This window comes from Temnothorax nylanderi, unplaced genomic scaffold (assembly GCF_030848795.1).
Source record: "Temnothorax nylanderi isolate EJ_2023f unplaced genomic scaffold, tnyl_v1.0 TNYL_tig0006_pilon, whole genome shotgun sequence".
Classification (NCBI taxonomy): Eukaryota; Metazoa; Arthropoda; class Insecta; order Hymenoptera; family Formicidae; genus Temnothorax; species Temnothorax nylanderi.
In genome coordinates this window covers 2,564,898-2,583,815 of record NW_027249068.1, presented here as the reverse complement: position 1 = coordinate 2,583,815, position 18,918 = coordinate 2,564,898, and the positions used below count along the sequence as shown (strand labels likewise).

Sequence of the window (18,918 nt, the reverse complement as noted above, 5' to 3'; positions counted from 1 at the left end):
CTTTGACGTGCAAGTTTTCTACCCTTTCGAAACGCTTCAATCAACGAAATGGAAGGGGAGGGGGAAATCATTTCGTCCACTCATTTCGATCCTTTGTATACTGTACAATGTACGGTACACACAGTGGATACGCTTGCTATTAAAAAAATAAAAAAAAATCATTACACCTCGATCAGAGATCTGGAACAATATCTCGAAGGATACAATTCCCGCTGCGTTAAAACGAGGAGAGGCATACGACGCGGACATTGGACATTGTCGTCGTCTGCGTCGAATTGCGAAAGTCTGGCCCACCGGAAGGTGAGCCGGAATTCGACGTATCCTCTCCTGCAAAGGTATGAAAGCGGATCTGATTTGCCAACCGCGTCGCTATGTAGAGCATTTCACTCGTAATTCCGGGAGTTCGCCACTGCCAAGTTGGCAACTGAGCGCCGATCGATAAGCCCGGATTATCGTGGGGTCGGCCCCGCGAAAATTCACGAACCGCACGCGAATTTCCCTACGTCGGGAATTCACGCCGGCGCGGAGCGGCGCGGCGCGGGCGCGGGCGCGGGCGCGGGCGCGGGCGCGCGAGCTGAACGAGTATGTTTTCGCGACAAAAATCGCGCGGTCGCGCCGTCACGATACGGAACGCAACTCTCGTGGTTCGTCGTCGTGGCGAGGCCACCGGGTTCTCTGGAAATTCGACGAAATCCAAGTTCTAAGCGAGTTAAACCGCCAAACTATCGAGAAACTCCGCTTTTGCGCACAAAGGAAGTCGTTGACGCGCGGAACGGCGAAAATATTACGTTCCACGATCAAAGGTGGCTAAGCGTCGCCGGTCGCGGAACTGGTTAATAATTTTGCAATCGACGTCTACAGCGTGATCCGTTTTCGCTCCGGTTGCGATATACCTCAGGCGCGATTAACCGTTTCCGTTTCCGCGTGTTTCGCTCGCGAATAATTGCGACGCGTAAAAACGCGGAAACGCTGAGTCCGCGAATCAAAGATTTCGCGAATCTCACCTTCCTCAAATCCTTCCGTCAAATTTACGCCACAGCTTGCGAGATTATCTGACAATGAGATTATTTTAGCGACCCTATCGGTGGTATAAAAGCCATACGAATGTATCATGCGTAGACAAACACTCAAGTTTAATGATTACGTTGTTTCCTCGATAAGATAAATTCTTCAATTTTAGCGCTTTCCATTAACGGAAAAACGATTCGGCACCCCGAATCCGCGATAACGATACCACGGCAAAATACCACGTCCGCGTATTTCAAGCGCGAGGAGAACGAACGCGCTGTACACGGTGGACGAAATATGCCGAACGTGCAATTGGCCGGGAGGGGTTGCGAACGCGCAGAAGGGTGCCGTATATTCAAATTACGGGGTGACCCTTCTCGAAAACTTGACGAGGGGGACGGAGGGAAGCTCGGAATTGCCGACGGTCTCTCTTTCTCTTTCTCTCTCTCGCTCTCGCGCGCGCCGGGAAGGTTCTCTAAAATCAATAGGGCCGGTTCGGGGACCTCGCGCGTTCTGCATTCTGCCCGCGAGGAGTTCCGCTTGAAAATTCGTCAGCCCCTACAGAGCCCATTCGCCCCGCACTCGTCAGCCGCTATGCGACGCGATAACCCCTGTTTAAGGTAGCGATCCACTCCACGGGACATCTTCTCGCCAGGACGTGAGAAACTCTCAAGAAATCAGAAACGTGACATTAATCGCACGTGTGAAAGATGTGACATTCCGTTAAAGGTGAAAGAATCATATAAAAAAAGAAACACTTTGGTACAAAGACGTAGTAATTATACTGTAGGAATAAAAATAGGATAAAAAAGAAAATATTTATGTATCTTTGAGCGAGTCAAATCGCGATCTCACGGAGTTGATTTATTTTCACTTCGAACGTATTATCCTCCGCGTATGACTTTGACGTGGCTCTTAGACTACTCACACAGAGGGTTAAAAGACTTACAGGAGCGATGACATAAGAGACGTTCGAGACGCGCACAGCGATCGGACAGGTTCGCGCTCGAAACGAAAAAGACGAGGGCAGTTTTCTCGGCGCGAAAGGATTCGCACAACTGCGACCAGGCTCGCGAGACGAGCAATTCCTTCTTCTTCGTGCCTGGATCCTTACTATGCTTCTTCACTTTACGAGGGTTACTCTCATGTAGACAGCATACGGTCGTGACGGCCATTTCACGTACTGTGCGATATAATCGACCGGCCGCGGCCTCAGCGTCTAATTTGGAACTATTTCTTCTCCGAAAACCGCTCCCTCGGAGAAACGTAGAATTAGAAGACGCCAGCCCTCCGCCAGCTTTAGCGGTCCTGAGAAAATATCGGCTCGAAACACGTGGAAGAACATATGTGTGGGAAGTGTGGGTGATAAAAAAGATCACTTAATTAGGTTGTTCTCACCGTAAGATGTCGATCTTTATACACGATATTAAGAGAATTACGGACTCTTTCCCGGACTCTTTCGAGAACAAATTATTTGAAATTTTATAAAATGAGGAATAAAGATCGCAAGGAAGAAGAAGAATCTACATATCGTTTAACATGAGAATTCCTGCAAGACACAGCGCCGTCTCTACGAGTTTCTTGAATATCCTAGAAACTCTATCTGAAGCCGTGCATCAGAACCGCTTCTCGGAGCGGCACGAAGCGAAGGCGGAACGCAGACGGAGGCCAAAGATCGACGAGCCTGGAGGAAACGAGAATCCCGATTCCTTGGACGTGCTCGAAACGTAGCGCTCGAAATGTGGAAAAGCGAGAGGATAAGCGAGCCCGTGTATCTAAGAACAGCGATAAATTTTCTCGGAAACTGCACGTCGCGTCGCGGGAAAGTATAAAAATTATTATGGTTTAACGTTAACTCGATGAAATTAGCATTATTAGCATTATTGAACTAGAACGAAAAGTTGAAATATGTATATTATTTTAAATATAATAATAGAAAGTGAATGTTACGCACTGATCCAGGTACATATATATATATAAAGAGTATTAGAGTGTGAAATGTCTTTCAAGAGTTCCGTACTTTATATGTGATGAAGAATGGCACGAACGAAATTGCGAAACGCTTCAAATCTTCTGAAAAGCCATATAATATCGCCGGCGAATGCGAATGTAGGCACGATCGCTCGGTGATTTGCTAACATCAGGGCCATCTAACTGTTTTGTAGAACCATCCTACTTTTCTTTGAACGGCAGATCGCGAGGTGCTCAACCTCTATCCACGGGCAACGAATACGCGCTCCGATCGAATTGGAGTCGACCGGTGCCGTATCGGAGATATAGACGGGTGGCTCGGCGGCCCCTCTGCGCTCCTTTTGCGCTCGCCATGACGCGCGCCATCGATTGCTTAATTCCAACCGAACGATCGTTAAGCGCTGCGTTCAGATAAAAAAATTATTTTTCTCTCGTGTAAAAGATACGGGATATTATGAAATGTCGTTTTGTAAACAGTCTGATTCGCCCTCTCGTATTCGTCGCTATCGCTTGAAACTCGCATCTGGTGATTGTAAACTTTTTGACACATTGTTGCAACTCGCTCGTAAAATCTCCCTCGTTTTTCGCAATCGTTCGTGGCGTTCAAGCTGGAAAAAAATAAAGATTTGCGGAGTCAGGGGCCAAAGAGCATTGGGGGCCCGAGAGAAAACAAGATCTCGATCTCTCTCGAGCGATCGAAAATGGATCTGCCGCGACCGTCGCCGCCACCACAGCCACCGCGCCGATCGAAGGAGCCCGAGCTCCGAGCAGCATCAGGGCCGGATAACTGTTCGGTGAATATCCCTTTCCCTCTCCTCTCTCTCTCTCTCCTTCTCTCTATCCCTGCCTCTCTCTCCTCAACTATCATCGTCCGAAGGAAACTCGTCGTTCTACTTTTTTTTTCTTCCCCTCCTCTCTATACTCCGATCGCAAACGATGCTCAGTCGCCGTCATGTATTCGCAGCGTAAAGTCTGCGACCGCCGATATCGCAAACTTTGCAATAATGAATCGGACGCCTGTTCGATCATAAATCCCTTGCCTCCCTCTGGCCTCTCTCTCTCTCTCTCTCTCTCTCTCTCTCTCTCTCTCTCTCTCTCTCTCTCTCTCTCTCTCTCTCTCTCTCTCTCTCTCTCTCTTTCTCTCTCTCCCTGCTCCGTGCCCGCCCGGCCGATCTCTGAAATAACGACGCGCCTTTTTGCGAATAGTGGCCTTCGATCCGCAAAACCGCGCTCGGAAAAACGATACTTGTCCGCTTGAGTCATAAATCATTCTTGATCATGGCCACTGCTCAGCGCGAATTCGACCTCTTCAACGGTAAACATCATTGTTGTGAAATTAACAGTATGTCATATCGTTCTGTAGGAAAATTCAGATGGGGAAAAATTATCCGGCAAGGTATTCATCTCCATTTACATAAGTTTAAGAGCGACGTTTATCGCGAGTGACTGCATTCGCGACGTATCATAAATGCCGGCGCCGCGCGCCGGTTCACAGCCGGTTTAACAATATAATCTCCGCTGTGCTAAAGACTGAAAAAGTAGCGAAAAGTTGGCATCGTATAATATAAAGTGTTCTTTTTTTTTGCGCGCACGGAGCATTTTCGTTAACAAGCGCGGACGGATGCGTTCCAGATTTTTAAATTAAGTGCTAAACGGCCTAATAAACTTCCGTATAATTAATTTAAAAGATTCGTATACGTGTTATAAAATTGTATAATATCTCTCATAAAGTACATTGAATATAAACATAGATGCTAACAAAATACACGTGTCGCAATTATGAAAAACATATTTCAACGGACGGGTACACTTCGACCAATGCGACGTTTCCCGTTTCGATATGTCGGGCGCTTACACGACAAAATTAATCGCCCGTTTCTATTCGACGCGCGCTCGGAGTATCACGACATTGCTCGATACAATCGGCTAAAACGTGAGGACCAATCAAGTGTCCCGTGGAATCGCAGACGTATACTTTGATACGAGACTTTCTCTCCTCATCCATACACTTAGGTAGAAATAGCGGCGAGCGAATTGCCGCAAACGTGAACTCTTGGAAACTCGCTCGTTCTATTTCGTTTTATTCGTGCATGACAGTTCGACCTGGAAAATGTCGTCAAGAATTTCGAAAACAACATTTCGTTGATTCGTGGAGTTTCCAAAATTATCGAAATGTACAAACATCTCCTTTTTAATCATATTTTGCACACGCAAACCAGAAAATCTCTTGTATATATTTTTCATAATCTTCAATATGTCACGCGTCTCTCCCGGCACGTAGAACATTTTTCTAAATAAACTGCTAAAAACAAATATAAACGCGAGAAAAATGCAGCGACGAGAAATGCTCGCCTTGTCTACCGTCGAATATCTCTCGTACGGAAGAAAAATTATAATTTTCGCCTGCAAAATTTTCAAGAACGTGACCAATTAGAAGAGGCCAGAGAGCACGAGAGAACGCGCTCGTTCTCCGAAGGAGCTGCGGGTAAAAAATCACCGCCGCGCTGTCCGTTCGAGAGGACGAGGCCCCGTTATCAGGATGGATAACGGTGATAATAATCCGTTCTCCGCGAATATTAAAAGTGTTGCAATAACGTGATGTGCACGAGAGCGAGTCGGATCGGTACTCAACAATGTCTCTCTCTCGCAAAAATCTATTTTCCAATTATCTTTCCTTGTAAAGCGAAATTGTGTATATTTTTATTCCAAGGAATCCTTTCATCACGGGGAAGATGATAAATCTTGTCCCTCTTTTTGCTTCCCTTTTTCTCATAATTGGACAATGTTCATTTCATCCAATTATAAGGACTATGTAATAAATTACAGGTAAAATATATACAGAGCTTATACGCACGAGCCGAACGCAGAGGCGAATTATCCTTTATCGGAGGGACACGAACGGTACATAATAATGTAATCCGCAAAAGTACAACGATACGCCGGTGGTATTTAAAGTAATAAGCGGGTAGGGCGCAACGCGATGATTTCCAACTCGTACGAAAGCTCTTAAGGCTACCAGGAGGAGACAAATCATCGTTCCCGGGGCGCACCGGTTGCCGTTATATTGCTTCAGCCTTGGCTCGTATTCGTCCGAAGCGAACTTTGCGAAGGCGACGATACGAGGTTTTAACGTTCGCCTTTAACGAGCTCGACACTCGACAGCAAGCATGTGTCAACCGTCAGTCGCAGAAACAGACAATAACTCTTTTTTTCTTCGCATCCCTATACGCGGACCTGCATCTTCTTAAGCATGAAAAATCGAAATATTTGATTCGCTGAACGCGGAAAGAAGAACGCGGACGTGAAACGAGCTGGAGATACAACGGCTCATTTGTAATAAATATAGAATTATATTTCAGGTAAAGGACATATCGACACAATGCAATCCTGGGATATAAATTCGCGATATAAATATACCATAGAACGGTAGCGCTCAATCGCGGGAGCTTCCGTTACGCGTGGAAAGCGACGCAATTCCATTTATACGACATCGATGCGATGCATCGGCATATGTAAGAATTTATTTCGAGCGCCAGTATAGAATGACGATGAACGGACGAAGAGTTGCACCGCCAGCGGCGCTTAAACGATCGCATAAAAATTTCCACGGCCCGCACCGCCCGCACGCGATCGATAAGAGACTATGTTCAAGATAAAAAATAATTAACCTACTTCTTACGTGTCAGAACATGTCAAGAACTTCGCAAGAAAAAACTTTTTATTGGTCGGTTACGAGTCGCTGTCGGTTGCACTATGATTTATGTAAACAGAAGCGTGGTACAATGACGCAGGAAAGAGTTTGGAAAGAAAGAGAGAGAGAGAGAGAGAGAGAGAGAGAGAGAGAGAGAGAGAGAGAGAGAGAGAGAGAGAGAGAGAGAATGGAACATTTATAATACGAAGAAATTTTCATTATAACATATGCGAAACATACATGTTTGGTTTAAACGATATTAAATTTAGAGATAAGCTAAAAATTGAACATCGTAGACGTTAATACTTAAAAACTCAAAATCTAATTTCGCGCGTGCATACCACATTTGAAATGCTCTTCAGAGATCTAATTCGATATCGCTGAATAATAAAGGAGATAAAATTTTGCGTCACATTATTGGCGGAAGACGATATTTCCATCCAACTGTGCGGCATCGGCGAATGAAATCCAGCACCGCGAGATCGTTCGATTAACGTTTCGAGGATTCGATTATGTCATCCGCGGAGATTGGCTGGAACAAGCTCTCGTTCGGAGCAATCAATTTTTATTATTAATAATTCGCCATTCACACCCCACGTGAGCCCGTGACCTATTGCGAACCCTTCCCGCGCCTCATTTGCGTCACGTGTTTATTTTATGGCGGACAGGCCTGTCGCGCCGCGCCGTCGCAGATTCAATCCCGCTGGGAGAATTTATTTTTAAGCAAAATGCTAAAAAAAACGACGTGATAGGCTACCTATTGACGCGCGAGAAAAACGACTACCGTCAATTTGTTGTTCACAGTTTACTTGTAAACAAAGTCGACGACGTGCACGGTCAATAAGAACGCCATGACGCGATACGGCTTAGAGACTATGCTGTGACAGTCTATTTATCTCTCAGCAAAGTGTTCTTCGTAGGTAAATTAAATCGTTGCATCGTACGACTCGCGATGACGCAGCTAACTTTAAGAATGTTACAAATAAAGCGTTGCGAATTGTTTGCATTTTAACGCGTCTCTCTGTCTTTCGTGGGCTTTAGATCGCGCGGAAACCTTCCCGGCGATTTACCCCGAGTAATGAGGGAAAGAAGAAGTAAGAAAAACAGCGCGATCGTTGAGTGCATCGAGGCGGTCGACGAACTTGGAGCAAAAGGTTCCGCGAGCTCGCCGGGCGCTAGCTACCGACGTATTTTACCGCTTTTCCCACGGCCCCTATTCCTTCGCCGTTTGTCGTTTCAATCGCATCGTGATGACGGAAGGAGGCCGAAGTCATTTCGCGAAAGAAAAACTCGTGAGGACGACGACGCGACGGCGACGGCGACGGTACGGTCGATCGTTGGTAACGCCGGACAGGAACGACAAGCGGGTCGAAGCGCGGAATTATTCAGCGCGGCATCGATCGCTTGCCAATAGACGACAGGAATATAATCAGGATTAATGGTTTATTAAGAAGACGAAGATTTTAGATTTTCACGAACTGCTTTTGATCCATCGTGTACGATGACCGATAATTCGAAATTTTCTGCGAAATTTTTCAATAGAATTTTTGAAAATTTCGTCTAAACGGATCTCTCAAAATCTAGATTGCTTTTACCGATCGTCGACTAAATGAGGCTCGAAGGATGAAATGGGAGAAGCATCTATCTCGAAAAATGCGTTGCGCCTCGAGGGCCGAAGATTCGTTCGTAGAAACGTTTTTCTCTGCCCGATTCCTCGAGCGAGCGAACGGTCGGGAGGAACGGGGAAAGGACAACGAAGAGAGGGTGGGAATCGGACCCGGAGTGCTTCTCTCGCTCGAAACGAGCATTCTCGTTCCGCCGCTTCGCGTCGGGATCAGGATTCGTCAGGTTCCCCGCAATTTCGTGGGTTTTATCGTCACGCGGCGCGGTGCCGCGGGAACCCTTAGGGCTTAGGGCCTGGCGCACACCGTTTTCTTTTTTCCACACAATATTACCCGGAGGGAAATTTCGATGCGTAAGCTCGGAACGTAAATAGGGATGTCTATGATACGTTCGACGTACGGAAGATTATTGCGATATCGATATCCGAACCGAAATCTCACCTGCGGCAGGAAACGGGCGCTCATTACATTTCCTCGTGCGATTACACATCAAGATTTATTCGAGCGGTCGAAAAAGCAAATCGCTCACAGTATTCGAACCGGCCTCACGCATAATCTCGACGCTATCTCGGTCGACGGCCGTTTACGACGTCGCGTCGTTCGCGTGGTATTATCACGTTCACCGAGGCGTTAGCCTATATACGAGATTATTTTTCGAAACGACCTTAAACGACAGCGCGTGTTTATTCACGCAACTCTGACGAAAAATTCCCCGTCTATTTACGGAGGTGCTGGCGGCAGCTCGCCACCCACCACGTGCTTGCCGCGCGTCGATCCCGTCGGAAAATTTCTTCTCCGTTTTCCCCACTAATATCGATGCCTCGACGCAACGTGATCACGTACCTCGTGTAACGGCCGCACGTGGCAAACGCGCGTATCACCTGCACGTGGCGAGCTCTCGATAATTCCGCGCTATGCCATGCTATTATTTATATCGTATATTATTTTATAGAGCTGTATTGTATAGCTCTCGGCGAATTGTAACGTAACGGGTATTGAGAGTTTCTGCAGTTGTTATTTACAGTTTCCGTTTTCCCTTTAATTTGACCATGTATTTATGTAACATTCGTAGCGCAGCAGCTATTCTGTAACCTTTCGATGAAACCTTTTCCATGCAGTATCGTTATCTACGCTTCGTATACATAATATATAATATCGAATGTTTTATGTGAAAATAAATGATCCGTCTCGCGTTATGTCATTTAAATGTAAAATATTAATCTTTAAATAATGAGACGGGATCCCTGCGTTGCTTAATCACCATTGATAAGCATTACGTATTTTTCATAAATTCTCACCGAGACGCTGTATGCAAAGTTTCATTATTTACAGAGATTTTATGCAGTATTTTTGAACAAACAAATCTCTAAATTTTCTCAAACTTGCTTTCGACCACATTTTAAAAGCACAAAGAAAGTAAAAAGATGGAGATGGACTGTGACTACGTATATACACACGTACAATATCTGTTACGTCACAAAACACACGTATCACCAATGAAGAATCAATAAAAAAAAACTCACCCGCGGGAATTCTGCGTCTTAGCCAAGGATGAATGCATGGTGCTCCGGGCTATTCTGCAAACAATATTTTAGTCTTGATTATATTTTTCGTTACTTTCGACTCAAGTAACTTAAATAAAGGCGTATTGAACTACCGCGATAATTTGCACGTAGCATTGAAATTACGACGCAAATCTACGGGTATTTGCGTTATCAGGGGACGAACGAACACATTAATACAGTCTTACAACTGGCAGCCGCTCGTCCGATCTCGCGAAAGATTACATATTGACGCGCATTATGTTTTCAGCGATGGAAAAAACCCGTAATCGCAACTCTGTAGCTGACATAGAAAAGAAATCGATCGCAAAGAATTCGCGCCGCTTATGGCTACAAGGTGCTAAGAAGCGAACGAAGGACGTCTACTATTTAAATTTCGACCCGCGTGTAAATCTTCGGCGCGATCTTTCGACTTTGATAATCTATGTCCGTTTCGAATAATGCTAATTGAAAACAACTCCGTCACAATTTGATTAAATCGTACGAGTGGCCGCTTATGGATTATCAATACTTCGTAACAACAACAAACAAGCGAGACGAAAATATACAATATTGCGTTTCTGACATTAACTCTAAAAACATAAACACCCCATAATTATTTCTATTTATGATTTTTATCAGTAAACATTTATTAATTTGTGGATTTTGAGTAAGAAATATTATGTCCTTTGTCCTTTTTCTCAGACCAGCAGTGCTCTCGTACTATTGTCGTCGCTCTCGTCGCCGTCATCGTCATCGTCCTCGTCGCGAAAGTTCATGCATTTTAACGACGATTTTGAAATTGTAATTCACATCCGTTCGATTGTCTGAAAAATCGATCAGTTTCACCGTATAATTTCATTGTTCGCGCGTATATGTTCGCCGCGCTTTTCCCCCGAGACGCACATACGATACGGCGCATGTGGAAACGCACGACGGCGGAAACTGTGTCGGCCGTGCCGTTTTCGCGGCCGATCGCCATTATGAGCGCGAAGGAGAAGCCTAAAATCAAATTTCTAAAAATAGATGGCTTCTGTACCAACTGCTCCGCTCCTCTCATCTACATGTTTTTTGGTTCGTTTCAAATATTGGTTATTTAGTACTTTTCCATGTTGTGTAGTCGAGCGCTTGCTGCGTAATAACACATTTTAATTGTGTATTGGTAATTCTGTTAGAAATAGTGCGCAACGCACTTGCGCAATTTGGTCGCAAAAGAAGCAAATGGAGAGAAAAACCAAAAGAGATAATTAACAATTTTGATTTCATGGAAATTGCATAATTAACGAGCAGCAATTAAATATCTCGTTATTATCCTTATTATTATTGTTATTGTCATTGCAAGCTCATTTGCGAGACCCTCGATATTTGCGTTGCGTAAATATTACGTCACAACACGTGCTGTAATTACCAATTACTGTGCAAAATAGATTCAATTACTCGAGTACTTTAATAAAATATTATGCACAAATGTACCGAATTGGGAATTTAAGCGAAAGGAAAAAAAAATGTATTTCAAATTTCGTGGCGTTACGTATAACGTGGATGTTGATCGATCGCGCGGACATACAATGTCGTACGCGGCTATAACTCAGAAGCATCCCGACGGAATTATAAATAGTTGGCCCCGATTCAAATGCGTTTATCGGCGGATTAGCGATTTTATTGTCGGCACAATGTATCGCGAATTCTCGTCCCGACGGGCCGACATGCAATAGGCGCTCTACGAAGTTGTGCAATTAATGCTACTGATAAATTTCTTTGACCCTAATTATCCTAACTGGGTGACACTTGAAAATATCGTGATGTTTTTTTTTTACTAGCTCGTCTGATAGGTGAATGTGCGTAGGAAACGATTGTACTAATGACACCGGCTTAGACAACTTTAAGCGATGAGAAACGTATTCTCGCGCCAATGACCCTCTTTTCGCGACCATATTATTTTTCTCATAATTAAGAGCTCCCATAATTAACAGCAAATTCAAGCTGCATCGCGCACATCTTGGCGATACTTACTATGCACTTTTATATAATGTACCGTTAGTTTTGTTTAATTATGACTTGTGACCGTTCTTTACGGGTAATGGCGTAAGTAGAACAAAAGACCTTTCCGCGAAGAAAAGGCGATAAACGGCAACGGCTTTATCCATTAACGGATAGATATATCGTAGCAGATACTTTTTTCGCGGTTGTTAGCGTAAACGATGTTGGAGAATGTCAGATCGTGCCGTGTATCAGTAGAGGTTTTGCACCATTTCCGGCTAAGGAAGCGCTAGGCAAGGTAGAATACGGATCGCTCCACAATGAACAAAAAAAAAAAAAAGAAATGCAGAAAACATTCGAGTCGCGACATAAGAATAGAATGGAATAAAGCGTAGCTCTCTAAATTATTGTGTATTATCACAGTCGCTTCGTTCATCGAGCGAAAATGAGCTTTCGCTCGGTTCTGGCTTGCCATATATGCCGGCATAAATGTCCGTCGTCTCTCCACGCACGCCTGTAATCTGCGTGGCGCGTAATTCACGCAGATTGCAGGCCTCGAGTGATGACAGAGCTTGACGCTATACGATGTCGAGAACCGAATATGGTTCGCGTTAATGCACTTACCGGATCGTACTTATTCCGTTCCTCGTCAGAAATTGTTCCGGATTGAAACCTAACCTAACCAGGAAATGGCAATCTACCGGATACTTCGTGCACGCGTACTCGTTATTACTTACGGCAAAATCCTTTGTCCCGACCAGTCCCGACCGCCTTAAATGCAGACCGTCCGAGTCAATATCGGCGCGTCGCGTCGTCGCGTTTCCCTTCGAACGTCGCGAATTTTCTTGCTGAGTATTTGATACAATTTTGTTGTAAACACGTCAGAGTCCCGTAGTAAATCACGAACGTGGCAACGGAAATTCCGTCTGGGTTGGCGTCGACGACAGTGTGTGTGGATACACGTTTCACGAGGCGGTACGGCGAAGATCCGGATACTCCGTGCCGAGTTCATTCACGAAGAACGTGTATACAAAGTGGCGCCTGTCGCACGCGAAAGTTTCCCATAAATTAATCTCCAAATTAAACGTCGCCACCATTATTGCGCTTTCTTTATGGATCCATTTACTTTAAAATTTATCTGCTTATTAATCGTTACTCATAAATTTAACCATAGCAAACTTTGTTCGTCCCCTATACCCTCACCTCGCGCTGTTAAAAATACCAAAAAGATTTCAGAATAATATACTTTCTTGCCTTCATGCTCTATCCAAAGTTTTTACGATTTCAGCAATTTTTTCCGCTTTCCACATTAACAAGTACGTCATATTTTTTAGTGTAATGCACCTCCGCCGGTCGATTACGAGCGCCATTGGTGCAAGCTATAAATGCGAATCGCGCGGAACACCCTGTATACGTTTAACGCTGCGTCGGAGTATAAATAGACACTTATGACGTAGTTGAGGAGTAGAGATCCACGAGGTCTGCCCCCTCGACGAAAACAACATGGCAAGACGAGACGAGACAAGATACGAGAAACGTATAGAAGCCTATACCCCCTATACGTTGTTAATGTGTGGTGTGCGTGTGCGTATGTGTGTGTGTAATGTGTATGCGCGCGATGCAAGCGCGGACGCATGCGATAGCGTGCGCCTGTATTGCGCGATTGCAAAAAACGCGTTTGCATACGCCAGGAAGAAACGCCCGTGGGTAACAATCGATTCGGAAATCTGAAAACATGCGACGTTAATGATGATACCGAACATCGATGGAGGCGGTTATCGCGTCTCGAATTGATGACACGCACCGCGACGTGTCGTTTCATATCCTTTTACGTATACACTCTGAAGAGAGGTTGACGCTCCACGATTTCATAATTTACAAACTTTGTCCAGATACGTGTATACTTGCTCTTCAGCGAAGCTACCGTTAAAGTTGATCTCGACAGCTTTCGCCAAGGCCCTCCTCGCCCCGCGTCACGTCTTGAATTCCATCGAACCGCGCTCGGGGATCGTAAATGTAAGAAGCTCTTATCGCGCGCTATCTCCCTTTTTTACGCGAAGGCGTTCTTTTCGAGATGCTAGCGCTGGCAAAGATCAAACGAATCCTCTCGCGTTTTCGTGCGTGCTATAAAACACGCGCGCACAAATTTATTATCACAGAAAACGCGCGTAAGCGCCGAACCTTTATCACCGTGTTTGTTTGACACAGGCGACGCGCGCGCATGTCGGGCAACCGTGTCGATAGCAACAATATTTGATCATCGAATTAAAGATACGGTGCGACTGAAACATCATGAACAAGCGGAAAACCATACAGCAGGAGAGGTATAACTCTGCATCAAAGTAGAATCTTTTTTTTAACGTATGGAAAGGTGCCACGAGAATGGCAAGAAATGAATAGGTTTATTCACGAACGGGTTGTCCGGGGTATCGAGTAACTTTTTGCATCCGTGTCTCGCCTGCCCTTTGTAACGTTTTGCTCGAGAGATTAGTGTCTCGGACGCCGCACCTTTTGGCGCACCGATGCTCACGACAATGTCGTTTTACTCCGTGTTGCTCCGGCGAGCGAACCTCTGGTAGAGCGAGTTGCGAAAGTAACGCGGCATGTATCCGCGAGAAATGATCGTTCGGCCACGGAATTTGTTGCAATCCCTGGTCGCCGCGACCATTTGTCTTTTGATATGCGCTATATATATGGAAGCGGCATTTACCGCAGCGCGACGGTTGCAAAAAACACGTTCGCGATGTGCAGCGCGGTAGAACGCATAACGGCGGGATACGTTTAAATCTACTTAGACGGTCATTAGCGTCAAAGCTCGCTGTAACTCGCAGTTAAAACGACTCTTTCTCTCTCCCCCCCCCCTCCTCCCCCCCCCCTCCCTCGTTCTCTATCTCGAGAGAAATGCGAAAAAGAACGATCGCTTTCGACTCGACGGGAAATTCATAACGGAAAACCGGCAATTAACCCCTTCGTACCGTGAAAATTCCGCTTAATTCAACGCAACGTGAATTAAAGTTCCATATTAGCACGCGTAACGTGAATTAAAATCACGTTTCTGTGCTAATTATTATCTCATTTTAAAGTCAAGTATACATACACTTTGCTATAACGCATAGTCTTATATTTCATAAAAAATGAAAAAGAAATTAATTCAACGAAAATTTAATAAAAACGCTGAGCAGGGATTTTGTTCACTATAGGCTACCATAATGTGTTTAAAATTATCGTGTACGAAAAATATGTATTTCATAATACAATTTTAAATCACATTTTAAAGTAACTGTTAAAAATATATTTCAAATTTAAAGCAACGACGGTAACTCGTATTATCGGCAGAAATGAAAACGCTTCGCTGATAAAAGAGGTGGGCAATAGAAAGGAACATAAAGGAAGAATAGAGGAATGTGTGATTTGGATGTACGAGAAAGGAGGATTGATCTGCGAAAAAGAAGGGAAGGATCCTCCGGCCGCGATGGAGAGTGCCGACATCCTTAATCAAATTCGCCGTTCCAATAACGAAGTCATTCTGGGATGCAGGAGGATCGAGACGGGGGAGAGGAAGAGTACTTGGAGAGGATTTCACTTCCGACTAGCCGACGCGATGGATCGACGGCGTTTCGAATCCTGGCAGGTAAAGTTAGGACCATGGTGGCACGAGGATTCGAGAAACATCAATTTCCCGGCTCGTGTCGTCAGCTCCTTGCAACGTTTGCATTTCCAATTTCCTGCCTTTGCGCGTCGTTCTGGTCACAGTTACAAGAGCGAGTGAAAGAGCGAGAGCAAGTGCGAGAGAGAACAAGGAAGATTTATTGAATTGGGGAATGGCGCTCGGGACAAATAGAGCCACGCAACGGCTAGAAACAACGTGAGAAAACATAATTACATGATGCAAATTGCACTTAGTGAATACAAAAATTACCATTATGTGGAAAAATCACGAATTTTGTTTAACGAAAGAAAAAAACGATTAAACGCACGAAGATGAGAAGGAAGAAGCAGAAAATTTCCCTCATTGAGATTAAGTATCCATCGACGTCGAAGGAATCTCCGCCACGCTGTAGAAAAGATGCGTAAATTCCGAAAACGAATAAAACGAAGGACGTGTGAAGGTCGAACAGCAGGGAATTTCTACGTAGGATCTCGTGATGTTTCGCTGTTGTACCCTTAAGAAACATCTGTCGGGGGTGACGAACCCACGTGATGGACAATGCTTTCTTTGCCAATCCATTGTGAATCCATGTCGTAAAGTGCACTCGATGCCAAACCAAGAAAATTACAACCAAATTCTTCTATTCTGAATCACGGATTAACTAAATAGAATTCTCCTTTTGCACTATTTCGTTATCCACATGAAATTGTATACATGCATTACGTCATGTATTTCGCTCGTTTTCTAACTCTACAATTGGTCTACATTGATTTTGTCCGCGCATTATTTTCATTCTGTCCGTATGCCGTTATAATAAGTGCATGAATTCAAGAGAGAATCTAGAATAGAATATCTCGATTGCAGAATAAAGGAATTTCATTGTGCTATACATGAAAGATGTGTGTAGGTAGGTATAGCTGGGGCGACTTCCGAGAGATCGGCGTTAGGAATTTTGAGCGTAATCGTTGCTTCATTTTGATTCATTTTTCGTGATCTTTTTTTTTATTTCAGCTACGCTTCTCGGGTATGCTCGGCGAACAAAGCCTCAATTTCGTAGCAACGTTTAACTTAATTAAAAAGCGAGAGAGTAGGCGTACGTATTCGCAATATCCAGTCATTTTGCCGCACGCTTTCCTCTCACGAAGCGAAGAGCTCGATTGTTCCGGGCGCAAGATGCGAACACAATGCGATCGTGTGATAACCTTTCACGACGAAGATTACGACGAAACGGTCGAGATCGTGCTTCACAATGGGAAAGAGACTGGTACGGACGGTACGGATCTGCGAGCAAGACCGTGACCCGAACTGGCGTATACTTAAGTAAACGGTATAGAAGAGGCTGAGCAGGTTCCAACATGTTGCAGCATGTTTGGGTTGAACTTAGCTGACGCATTCGCTAAGACGGGGGGCATAGACATTTTTTTGCTCGAGCAAGATGAATCTTCCGACGATGGAGGAGACGGGACAAAAGACGAAGAATGAAGCTCTGTAAAGAATACTGGGTTCTCTCCAAAAAATTGCGTCTCCTCACTACAGTATATGCGTTTCTCTTCAGTGTGTAAATCTTTTTTATAATGGCAAATATAATTCGTAATTATCTTTATGTAAATTCCCTTGAATTTACAATTATTTGCTTTCTAAAAATATCTCTTTACACGGTGAGTCATTAAAATTAGAGTTCATTAAAAATTAGATAAATAGAGAGTTTTCCGATTACATGATCGTCTCCGTCATTTCTCGAACCTTATCTATTGTCGAAAGTTAAAATAGCTGACTTTATGAAATATGATTCCATCTTGCTCACTCTTTTAACTCACTCTTGTTCTCTACTACTGATCTACTGTAAAATCACCGCGACAAATACTGAAATGCCTTATTTATATCTTTTCGACTGACAAGTTTTACACAGAGGCAAAATTTTGAACCGTGCTCGTCCTTTGCTAAACGCGCGGCATCCGGCATCGCGGATAATTGAATGGAAACGATTACAAGAGCAAATAGCGGAGCCAATCGCATCGTAAATTATTCCGACGGAGTGAGGAGACTAAATTAGGCCGTTGATTGCATACCAGCGCGTGAAATTTTACGTTTAGATTAGCATCGCGAACGTACTTCGCTTCGCTTCGTCATCGAGACGCACGGCGCGTTGGACACGATTGAACAGAGAGAAAGAGACGGAGGAGGAAAAGTACGACCCGGGAGAAATTACAAAACAAAATAACGCGGCTCGCAAGGGCGACGACGTAAATACTTCGTTCTTCTCTCTCCCTCCTCCCCCCCCTCTCTCTCTCTCTCTCTCTCTCTCTCTCTCTCTCTCTCTCTCTCTCTCTGTGTGTGTGCCAGAAATATTAAGCTAGGTCAGTAACTGTGCGCTCAGGCGATAATTTTTACGCTTACGTTAGCGCTAAAAACGGCTTTGTTAGCCGGTAAACGCGATCGCGTCGAATCATGGCCAACATAAAAATGGATAACGCGTTTACGTTTATCAATAGATAGCTTACCGAAAAGTTATAAATTTAAAGAACAAATCCGAAAAAGCGGCGATGCAGATTGAAATCAAAGATAGACCGAATGTCGCGATTATTTTTGACTACGATAGTTCCGCGTTAGAAGAAAGTAGCTTCTAGAGATAGCTGCTAAGGAAAGTTTCCATAAACGTATGGCTTATGAAGTCGCCGAGGATAGGAATATTCTCTCCGATTAAACGTGACGCGACTGGAAATCGCACCTAAATGCGATTCGATTTTGTGACGGCCCGAAGCGTGGACATCCAAACCCCTCGCTTGTTTCTGCTTTCACTCAGCACAGCTGTTTCGTTTCTTCGCCTCATGTATAGTGATTTTTTTCCGCACAATATACGCCATCGGTCGCTCGAAGAGCGTTAACGATCGATAGCAACTAATCGCGCAGATAATACCGATTTATATTCAAGAGCCAATGAAATGTCAAAGGCGTGCCTTGGCGTTGGGCGCCTCCAAGAAAATCCGCCGAATTCATGCTGAATATTAAAGTGTCGTATAATACGTACGTGGTCGGACTCCCGTCTTCGCCGCTTAAAAACAGTGACGTCTCAAGGCGAGGCGCAAAGTGTGGCAATCTCGAAGTGAAAACCGCGTTTCGTACCAGTCAAACCACGCGCACCACGTTATGTACCACGTCCAAATTTATATGTTGTCGAGACAAAACTACAATTACAGTTGCTCGTGTGCGACTACATAAAAATATTTTCTTTAACAGAGTAGAATATATATTAAAGCCATAATTACAAATATCAAATAATATGAGTAAAGGGTACTCGTGTATGAATAGTTGTTTCTCAAACAGTAACGAGCAGTCCAGTTATTCTTACAATTAGTCATTTAAATAAATAGTTATCTAAGTTCTCACGCAAACAAAAAACGGAAGACGATGATGACGATGATGATGATCCGTTAATACACAAGCTTCGCCTAAAGA

At 44.4% G+C, this 18,918-nt stretch overlaps 1 protein-coding gene across 1 annotated transcript in view; it reads right to left on the bottom strand.

The window, feature by feature from the left end:
• Positions 1-18,918, bottom strand: part of Ipk1 (Inositol phosphate kinase 1) — a 75,300-nt gene that overhangs the window by 37,465 nt on the left and 18,917 nt on the right. The window contains exon 2 of the mRNA XM_071717724.1: positions 9,816-9,869. Coding sequence (XP_071573825.1) covers positions 9,816-9,853 — 38 coding nt within the window. The 5' untranslated portion in view covers positions 9,854-9,869. The remainder of the gene's footprint in view (positions 1-9,815; positions 9,870-18,918) is intronic.